We start from the raw sequence: 10916 nt of genomic DNA, 5'->3' as shown, positions 1-10916 counted from the left end.
ACTGAATTGTAACCACAGAATCGCTTCATGGTCATTAAGAAACAGTGTTGCCTAGTGGATAGAACACCTGCCTGGGAGTTAGAAGGACCTGAGTTCTAATCCCAGATCAGCAACTTGCCTGCTGTGCCACTTCCCCCATCTCGTACCCGCCCTTTTGTGTTTCCTTCACCCTCCTCCACTTCCCCCTTTTGGGGAGGCAAGCCGGACCCAGGCTACAACCTCAAGCTAATTTTCTGTCCTTCAGTCAGTCAATAGTCTTTATCGAGCGCGGGAGGAAGAGTAGTAACACAGAGGAGGAGATTGAGAAGGAGGAGGAAGAGGAAAAGGAAAGAGCATGGAGTAGAGGAGGAAGAGGAGGAGGGAGGAAGAAAAGGAGCAGAGAAGCAGCATGGACTAGTGGAAAAATCAGGGGCCTAGGAGTCAGAGGATCTGGATTCTAATCCCAGCTCTGCCAATTGCTTGCTGGGTGATCTTGGGCAAGTCACTTGGTTTCTCTGTGCCTCGATTCTCCCGTTATCCCTCCTACTTAGACTGTGAGCCCCATGTGGAACAGGGACTGTGTCTAAACTAATTCACTTGTATCTACCCCAGTGTTTAGAACAGTGTTGGACACAGAGCAAGCGTGTAAGAAATACCATAAAAAAAGAGGAGGAGAAGGAGGAGGAGAAGAGGGAGTGGATTATCTCTGTCTCCAGTGAAACAAAGCCATGAAGACACTGGACAATGAACAGAGTTGATCTATTAGCTTCCCAGCAGACACAATCAGGAGAAGAGCCTCTTCCCGAGAGCAGGAAGCTGGGCCGCCCTCAGCGGTAGAACAGGAGCACGGACGCTTCAGTGATATTCTGGCTCGCGCTGTAGTCCCTGTGGGTCCCGAATCCATTCCAGTCGAAGGAGGAGAAGTCCCCGCACTGTCTGGGGGCTGCTTCCGGGAAGTGCCCCCCACCACCGATGCAGTGCTGGAGGAGTGAGAGAAGGAGGGCGAGGGGAGAGGGGGATGTGAGGGAGCAGCTGGAGCAGAGCAGACACTTCCTAGGGTGCAGTGGGAAGAGGAGTGGACATCTCCAAGGATGTCATGGGGGGAAGGAGCAGACATCTCTCAGGATGCTTTGGGGGAAGGAGAGGACAACTCCTGCGGAGCAATGTGGGGGAAGGAGCATAATCTCCCAGGGTGTAGTGTGGGAAGGAGCAGATATATCATAGGATGCCATGGGGAGAGGAGCGGAAACCTCCCGTGGTGCAATTGGAGAAGGAGCAGACATATCCCAGGATGCCATAGTGGGGAGAGTGGATGCCTCCCAGGGTGCAATGAAGGAAGGAGAGGACAATTCCTGGAGGACAATGTGGGTGAAGGAGTGGATTCTCTCAGGGTGTAGTGTGGGGAGGAGCAAACATAACCCAGGATGCCATGGAGGAGGAGAGCGGACACCTCCCAGGGTGCAGTGTGGAGAGGAGAGGACCTCTCTAAGGTACCATGGGGGTGAGGAGAATGTACATCTCCCAGGAGGCAATGGGATGGGGGAGATGTTCCCTGGAAACCCAGACCTAGGGAGTTGTTGGAACCATTGGTGTCCCCATCCAAGATCTCATCCTTTATCACTTGGGCAAATGTGGGCTTTTCCTATGTACATATGTGGTTCGATGATTTCTTCAGATTAACTATAAATATTTGTCTGTCCCCTCTCAGAGCAGAAGCTCCTCGTGGGCAGGGAAGGTGTCTTGGGCATCTTTTAAACCCAGAGGCCACTCTTAGGATGCCATGACTTACTGCTGCTGCCAAAGGCCCCAGTTTTTCATAGGATACCTCGGGGCTGATGCTAAACTCACGTGCTCGGTGTTACAGCCGGTGACCCGGACCCCGGCACACAGGGCGTTGGCCGCTCGCTCGTTGTTAAACACCCGGAACTGGACGAAGCCGGCAGTGAATTCCTCTGCAGGTGCAGGAGAGGGGGAAGGAGGATGAGAGGGGCCGGTCACCGCAGGGGAGTGGGTGGTGGGGAGAAGAGGGGACAAGCATTAGGACAACAGCTTCCCCCCCACCCGACCCACCCCAAACCCACCCGACATCCGCATTTTAATTTTTATGGTATTTGTTAAGCGCTTACTATGCATCAAGCACTGTTCTAAGCGTTGGGATAGATACCAGCTAATCAGGTTAGACACAGACTGTGTCCCACGCAGGGCTCACAGTCCAAGTAGGAGGGAGAACAGGTATTTGACAGTTGAGGAAACTGAGGCACAGAGAAGTAAAGTGACTAGCCCAAGGCCACACAGCAAACAATTAGCAGAGTTGGGATTCAAACCCATGGATTCAAACCCATACTACTATCATTACTGCTGATTACTGTTACTATCGAGAAGCAGTGTGGTTTAGTTGAAAGAGCACGGGCTTGGGAGTCAGAGGACGTGGGTTCTTAACCAGGCTCTGCCACTTGTCTGCTGTGTGACCTTGGGCAGCCACTTAATTTCTCTGTGCCTGAGTCACCTCACCTGTAAAATGGGGATTAAGACTGTGAGCCCCACATGGGACAACCTGATTACCTTGTATCTACCCCAGAGCTTAGAACAATGCTTGGAACATAGTAAGCGCTTAACAAATACAATAATGATTATTATTATTATTACTGCTACAAATTACTACTATTACTATTATTATCACCATTACAACTATTCTATCATTACTGCTACTTCAGACTGTAAGCTCCACCTCTAGACTGTGAGTTTCCCTTCTAAATTGTAAGCTCACTATGGACAGAGAACGTACCTGCCGACTCCATGCTCTCCCAAGGGCATAGTACAGTGCACTGCACATATTAAGCGCTCAATAATACCATTAATGAGGATGTTGCTTCTACTACTGCTACTTCTACTACTGCTACTGTTACTAAAACTTCTGTTACTGCTACTACAGCTACTGCTACTACTATTACTACTACAGCTACTACTACTAATAATAATATTACAGCTACTGCTACTACTACTACTAATGCTATTGCTACTGCTAGTACGTTGCTACCACTATCAATCAATGAGTCAATCAATGGTATTTATTGAGCGCTTACTATGTGTAGAGCACTGTACTAACCTCTTGGGAGAGTACAGTACAATAGAGCTGGTAGATGCGACTCTGCCCATAAGGAGTTCTTAGTCTACAACTGGAGACTGACTTTAAAAGAAATTGCGGATAGGGGGAATAGTAGATTACAATGATAAGTACATAAGTCCAGCACAGTCTACACACTCTGCTCCTGGAGAGCCAATTTACTCACTGTACCCGGATAGTAATAATTATGGTATTTGTTAAATGCTTACTAGGTGCCAAGCACTGTTCTAAGTAGTGGGGGAGATACAAGGTAATCAGGTTGTCCCAAGTGGGGCCCACAATCTTAATCCTCATTTTACAGATGAGGTGACTGAGGCACAGAGAAATTAAGTGCCTTGCCCAAGGTCACACAGCAGACAAGTGACAGAGCCGGGATTAGAACTCATGACCTTCTGACACCCAGGCCCGTGCTCTATCCACCATGCCATTCTACTACTACTACTACTGCTATTACTGTTACCACTACTACCACCACTACAGGCTTATTAATAGGCCCTTCATCCAGAATAGTTTTCTTCTTGTGCTCTGCGCACAGTAAGCAGTTGATCAATACCACTAATTGATTGATACTGGTTCATAGGAAAGACATCAGAATGAGAGAGGAACTCAACCTCAACCTATCAATCCATCTGACTTATCAATGTGGGCAGGGAATGGATCTGTCTATTGTTGAATTGTATTCTCCCAAGCACACACAGTGTCCCGCACACGGTAAGCGCTCAATAAATTTGGCCGACTGACCGACTCAAATCCGGGAGCTGCTACTCACTTCGACCCAACGGTGAGTAGTACTGGGCGGTTTTCTCTGCGTCACCAAAGTCGTAGACCACGGGCGCAGCTGGGCCGTTGTCTTTCCAGCAGGATCCGGCCCCAAATTTGACTGGATATTTCTGCAGGGGGGGGAAAGCAAGATGGAGGGTGGATGGGCCTCCCTTTGGTGATGGTGGTTCCACAATCCTCCCTTCCCCTCCCTTGGGCTCTCATTACCTGGTACAGTTTGAACAGGTTCCCATCGAAGGCAAGGAGGAAGTAGTTGTTAGTGCGATACCTCAGCAGAGCCTGGCTCTTCCACAGCCTCAGGGGCGTCTTGTTGGGCACATGCCAGATGGCCAGGTCACTGGCCTGGATGTCGAAATAGCCCGGGTTCTGGGAAGAATTGGGAGGTGGGGGGTGGTCTGAGCCACGGAGCCTTCCTGGGTCCCAAAGAGCTCATATCTGGGACATGCATCAGGTCTGTTTGAGCTCTCAGTGTAATAATAATAATAATAATAATAGTAATATTTGCCTATTTGTTAAGCACTTCCTATGTGCCAGGCATTGTTCTAAGTGCTGGAGTGGATGCAAGCAAATTGGATTGGACACGTTATTATTATTTTGTGTCAGGCACTGTTCTAAGCTCTGGGGATAATAATAATAATGATGGCATTTATTAAGTGCTTACTATATGCAAAGCACTGTTCTAAGCGCTGGGTAGGTTACAAGGTGATCAGGTTGTCCCGCGGGGGGCTCACAATCTTAATCCCCATTTTACAGATGAGGTAACTGAGGCACAGAGGAGTTAAGTGACTTGCCCAAAGTCACACAGCTGACAAGTGGAGGAGCCGGGATTTGAACCCATGACCTCTGACTCCAAAGCCCGTGCTCTTTCTACTTAGCCACTCTGATAAGATAGTTAGATCGGACACAGTCCCTGCCCCACACAGGGCTAACAGTCTAAGCAGGAGGGAGAACAGGTATTAAATCCCCACTTTTAGACTGTGAGCCCACTGTTGGGTAGGGACTGTCTCTATGTGTTGCCAACTTGGACTTCCCAAGCGCTTAGTACAGTGCTCTGCACACAGTAAGCGCTCAATAAATATGATTGATTGATTGATTGATTTACAGATGAGGTACTGGAGGTCCAGAGAAATTAAGTGACTTGCCCAAGATCACATAGCAGGCAAATGGCAGGACCTGGATTAAAACCCAGGTCTTCTAACTCCCAGGCCCGGGCTCTGGCCACCAAGCCACACTGCTTCCTCACTGTTCCCATTTCACAGAGGCCCAGCAAATGTTAAAGATGAGCCCAAGTTCACACCCAACAGGGCAGAGCCAGAGCAGAACCCAGATCCCGCCCCAGGGCACCATCTGAGCCCTGCCTGGCTTTTGAAAAATGCCAAAGATGAGGTGATTTCCTCTTAGTTGGCTGGGGGAGGAGCAGGCCCTACCTTGTAGTCATCGCTGGTGGCCCCCGTGGCTGAGCCAAAAGTGGCGTAGTTAGCCCAGTTCCCGTCCCCCTCGGGGTAGCGGGGGTTGCTGCCCTGCTGGCTGGACCAGCGGTCGCCCACAGTGCACTTGCCATCCATGTTGTTCTCGTGCACGCTGGCCACCAGCGTCCAGCCACCACCCGCCGTGGTCATGTCGCAGAAGGTCTGGTAGGTCTGCCCGTCGGCTGTGGTCAGCGTGTAGATGCCGTCTGAGGGAGTAGGAGGGGGAGGAGGGGGAAGAAACCCCAAGGGATCAGAGGTGGGCAATCAGACTCTGCCCAGACAGTGGAAACGACCCCTGACCGCCGCCATCGCGGGACTACTCACAGAAGCCTCCGGGGCTCAGCCTCTCCCCACTCTCTCACCTGTGGCCCTTGCACACCTCAGTTTGACTTCTTTGCAGCTGCGGGGCTGGGGGGTAGGAGAGAGGCAGGACTCTGACCTCCTGTCCTGGGGAGGGAAGCCCCTCAGTCCGGGGGCTGGGTCCACCGTGAGCTCTGTGGAGATGCACTATCATCAGTACAATTCCCCCTGACCACATCCCGCGCCTCACCGAAGCCCTCTTGGACCTGTCCTTTCCCATCAATCAGTGGTATTTATTGAGCACTCTTCTACACGCAGAGCCGTTGGGTCAGCATTCATTCATTTCCTTCGTTCCGTCGTATTTATTGAGCGCTTGCTGTGTGCGGAACACTTGGGAGAGTATAATACACAATAAACAGACACATTCCCTGCCAACAAAGAGCTTACAGTCTAGAGGGGGAAACTCAACCGGCTGAGCTCAAGCTAGGCTCGGTTTCCCGCGTCGTAGAAATCAGTGGGATTTATTGAGTGCTGACCCTGTGCAGAGCACAGTACTAAGGATTTCAGAAAGTACGATAGAGTTAATAGACATGACCCTGTCCTCAAGGAACTTACAACCTACTGTGGGCAGAGCACACAGTAGGGATGAGAGATGAGGGAGAGGGTGTAGACTGTGACTTATTTTATTAATATGTTTTGTTTTGTGGTCTGTCTCCCCCTTCTAGACTGTGAGGCCGTTGTTGGGTAGGGACCGTCTCTATATGTTGCCAACTTGTACTTCCCAAGCGCTTAGTACAGTGCTCTGAACACAGTAAGCGCTCAATAAATATGATTGATTGAATGAATGAATGAACTCCACAAGGGCAGGGATTGTGTCTACCAATTCTATTTATCTACCCCAGCACTTAGTATATCCCCTGGAACATAGTAAGCACTTAAGCAGCATGGCCTAGTGGATAAACCATGGGCCTGGGAGTCAGAAGGACCTGGGTTCTAATTCTGGCCCTGCCACATGTCTGATGTGTGACCTTAGGCAAGTCGCTTCACATCTCTGGACCTCAGTGACCTCATCCGTCAAATGGGATTAAGACCGTGAGCCCCAAGTGGGACAGAGAATGCGTCCGACCAAATTATTTTATTTAACCAAGAGCTAAGTTCAGTGCCTAGCAACGCAGTAAGCTCTTAACAAATACCATTTAAAAAAAGTGCCCAGGCAATGCAGAAGGGAGGGAGAATGGGATAGAGAAATGAGAGGTTTTTCAGGGCTGACTTCCTTGAAGAGGTGTGATTTTAGTAGGGCTTAGAAGGAAGGGAGAGTGATCGTCTGTCAGATATAAAGGGAAAGGGACTACCGATATTTACTGGGGTCTCACTTTATACAGGGTATGCCCCAAGGTCTCTGCCCTCAAGGAGTTTTCAGTCCCGGATTAGGCCATACTCACTCACCATTTGCATCACCACTTTCGGAGATGAGGATGAGAAAGAACAGGATCCAGAGTTGCCTCATGGAGATCCTTGAAAAGAAAACAGCTCAGGGGCACCTTCCCGACCCCCACAGTAAAGTGTATCATGGGAGGGCTATCAGGCAAGCCATCCCCTTCCCCGCCCTGCCCCACCAAGTTCCCAGGACGGCCAGCCCCCAACTGTCCCTTGCCCTGAGGCTGACCAAAGTCCTTAGCTTAGGTGAAAGTCCTCTCAATGAGGTCCCGTGTCATCTCACTTGGTCTCAGTGCCGACCTCCCCATCTCACTTCCCACCCCCGCACCAGCCTCCCTGCCCCCCAACCGCCAGAGTGGCTGTGAGGCCTAATGGAAAGAGCACAGGTCCCAGGACCTGTGTTCTAATCCTAGGACTAGAGACTTGGAGAAGCAGCATGGCCTAGTGGAAAGAGCCCGGGCTTGAGAGTCAAAGGACCTGTGTTCTAATCCCAGCTCTGCCACGTCTAAACTGTGAGCCCGCTGTAGGGTAGGGACCGTCTCTATATGTTGCCGACTTATACTTCCCCCTTCTAGACTGTGAGCCTGCTGTTGGGTAGGGACCGTCTCTATATGTTGCCAACTTGTACTTCCCAAGCGCTTAGTCCCGTGCTCTGCACACAGTAAGTGCTCAATAAATACGATTGAATGAATGAATGTATATATGTTTGTACATATTTATTACTCTATTTTACTTGCACATATTTATTCTATTTATTTTATTTTGTTAATATGTTTTGTTTTGTTGCCTGTCTCCCCCTTCTAGACTGTGAGCCCGCTGTTGGGTAGAGACCGTCTCTATATGTTGCCGACTTGTACTTCCCAAGCACTTAGTACAGTGCTCTGCACACAGTAAGCGCTCAATAAATACGATTGGATGAATGAATGAATGTATATATATATATGTCTATATGTTTGTACATATTTATTACTCTATTTATTTTACTTGTACATATTTATTCTATTTATTTTATTTTGTCATCATGTTTTGTTTTGTCGTCTGTCTCCCCCTTCCAGACTGTGAGCCCGCTGTTGGGTAGGGACCTTCTCTATATGTTGCTGACTTGTACTTCTCAAGCACTTAGTACAGTGCTCTGCACACAGTAAGCGCTCAATAATTACGATTGAATGAATGAATGAATGAACTTGCCTGCTGAGTGACCTTCTTGGGCAAGTTATTTTACTTCTCTGTGCCTCAGTTACCTCATCTGCAAAATGGGGATTAGGACCATGAGCCCCATATGGGACAGGGACTGTGTCCAACCCGATTTGCTTGGTTCCACACCAGTGCTTAGTACAGCGCTTGATGCATAGTAAGCACTTAACAAATACCACAGTTATTATTATCATCATTAGTCTCTGTTTGGCCACAAGCCTTTTGAGTGACCTTGGGGAAGTCACAACCTCTCTGAGTGTCAGTTGCCCTCTCTGTACAGTGGGGTTACTCTGACCTGAGTTCCCCTACCACCCAGGGATGTTGTGAGGACAACAGTGAGGTCAGTCACTTGAAAGTGCTTTGGGAAGAAGAGCATTATAGAAAATAAAAACGGTGGCATTGTCTCTGAGCGCATTTGGTCAGAATGGGTGGAAGAACTCACCTCTCAAAGGGTCGCTTGCGGCTCAGCTGATGAAACAGATGCTGAAGTTCCCACGACTGTTGCTCCTTTCCCTCCAACTGGTTTCCCTGTCTCCTTTATAGCACTTCTCCCCTTCCCCCACCCGAACGCTCTAGGAATTGACAAATGGGAAGATCCAAGTTCCAGCACACTACACACCGACTGGGGATGGCTAATAGTGGCGGCCGTACTATTTCCTGAACACCATCTGTGGGAGGAGTTCTGTACTCGGTGCCAGTTGGCATCATAGGTTTGGATGAGGTCCCAGGGGCTCACGATCAAAGTAAAAGTGTGTTGGAGGAAGTACGTGAAAAGATGGATGACAAACACACAGGGGACGGGGAAACTATAAAAGCAGAGAATAGCATAAAAAAGCACAGGATGGTGATAAATACAAGTAATAATAATGATAATAATAATTGTGGTGTTTGTTAAGCGTTTACTATGTGCCAGGCACTGTATTAAGCACTAGGGGAGGTACAAGGTAATTGGTTTGGATGCAGAACCCATCCCACATAGGGCTCCCATTTTACAGATGTGACAACGGAGGCCCAGAGAAGTGAAGTGACATGCCCAAGGTCACACACCAGACAAGTGGCAGAGCCGGGAGTAGAACTTGGGTCCTCTGACTCCCAGCCCCATGCTCTATCCACTAGACGATGCTCAGCATTAGAATCTGGAGGGTGGGAGGTTCACCCCTGCCCCCTCCCTCTCTCCAGACAAGGAGAAGAAGCCAATTGGTGTAAGCTTTGCGGGAAGCCTTTAAATCTGCACCCCCAGAAGGCATGAAACAGCTCACCGGGCCTCATTGCTCCCCCCACCCCATCTCAGATACATTTCATCTCTGTTTGCTGAGCAGCAGGTGGTGATAGAAGCCACAGGCAGGATCCTGGGAGATGGCATGAGAGAGGGGACCAGATAACAATAAGGCCCCAGAATAGGCAGTTCCCCAGAAATTCAGTAGTCAGTGGAATGCCCGGGCTTTATTGCCAGGATTAAGGGAAAACCTGTATCCTGCCAACTCACAGATGGTTTGTGGGCTGACTTCTGACCTTCCAGCAGGATGTGGCAAAGTCCTCAGTCAAACCAATTACTCGGCGGTCCCACGTTTGAAGACTCCCCCTCTCAGCCTCCAGCCCTGTCTTTACTGCCTGACATCAGTCTTCCCTAAGGGTCTCTAAGGCCCCTGGAAGGTCACCACCAGAGAACCTGCCAGGGAGACACCAGACGTCAATTAATCAACTAGTGGCATTTATTGAGCGCTTACTCTGTGTATTCATTCATTAATTCAATTACATTTATTGAACACACTGTGTGAGGAGCACTGTTGTAAGTCCTTGAGAAAGTACAGTATAACAATAAACAGACACATTCCCTGCCCACAGTGAGCTTACAGTCTAGTGGGGGAGACAGACATTAACAGAAATAAATAAATTACAGATATATATGTAAGTGCTTTAGGGCCAGAATTGGGGGTGAATAAAAGGAGCAAGTCAGGGCGACACAGAAGGGAATGGGAGAAGCAGAGACATAGTCAGGGAAGGCCTCTCGGAGAAGATGTGCCTTCAATAAGGCTTGGAAGATGGGGAGAGTCGGATATGAGGAGGGAGGGCATTCCAGGCCAGAGGTGGGTGGGTCTGGGGTTGGCGGTGAGATAGAAGAATTCGAGGTACAGTGAGAAGCTAAGCATGCCAGCCACCGGGCACAGAGCTGCCTGACAGTCCAGACTTTGGGGGTCTTCATTAAGTGTTTACGATGTGCTGGGCCACTGAGGCTTATCCAAGATCATCAGATCACACCCAGTCCCCCGTCCCACCCTCGGCTCACGGTATGAAAGGGAGGGAGGAATGATCAATCAGTCAATCAATCAACAGTATCTACTGAGCACTTACTATGTGCACAGCACTGGACTAAGCATGTGGGAGAGTATGATACAACAGAATTGGCAGACATTCCCTGCCAATAATGACCTTACAGTTCAGGCAGGGGGGCAGCCATTAATATGAATAAATAACTAATTTATAATATATAATAATGGGTTAGATGCAAAATAACTGGTTTGGACACAGTCCCTATCTCACATAGGGCTCCCATTCTCAAACCCATTTTACAGATGAGGTAACTGAGGCACAGAGAAGTGAAGTTACTCACCCAAGGTCCCATAGCAGACAAG

The 10916-nt window shown here is 49.2% G+C and overlaps 1 protein-coding gene across 1 annotated transcript; it reads right to left on the bottom strand.

Moving 5' to 3' along the window:
- Positions 1-806: 806 nt before the first annotated feature.
- ITLN1 (intelectin 1) lies at positions 807-7159 on the bottom strand. Its single transcript, XM_038768919.1, has 7 exons — positions 7099-7159; positions 5715-5846; positions 5311-5558; positions 4091-4249; positions 3873-3993; positions 1828-1931; positions 807-959 (listed from the first exon to the last, which is right to left on the bottom strand). The coding sequence occupies exons 1-7, from the start codon at positions 7157-7159 to the stop codon at positions 807-809; spliced, it is 978 nt and encodes a 325-aa protein (XP_038624847.1).
- Positions 7160-10916: the final 3757 nt, after the last annotated feature.

This window comes from Tachyglossus aculeatus, chromosome Y4 (assembly GCF_015852505.1).
Source record: "Tachyglossus aculeatus isolate mTacAcu1 chromosome Y4, mTacAcu1.pri, whole genome shotgun sequence".
Classification (NCBI taxonomy): Eukaryota; Metazoa; Chordata; class Mammalia; order Monotremata; family Tachyglossidae; genus Tachyglossus; species Tachyglossus aculeatus.
Note: the sequence above shows the minus strand (reverse complement) of the source record. Positions and strands in the feature narration are given on the sequence as shown.

Bases quoted from the DNA above. Each gene is read 5' to 3' on its own strand.
- ITLN1 (XM_038768919.1), bottom strand. From the start codon at position 7,159: ATGAGGCAACTCTGGATCCTGTTCTTTCTCATCCTCATCTCCGAAAGT. The intron at 5,847-7,098 runs GTGAGTGAGTAT...GCATCTCCACAG, and splicing joins CGAAAGTGGTGATGCAAATG to AGCTCACGGTGGACCCAGCC. The intron at 4,250-5,310 runs GTAGGGCCTGCT...AATTCTTCCCAG, and splicing joins CCACCAGCGATGACTACAAG to AACCCGGGCTATTTCGACAT.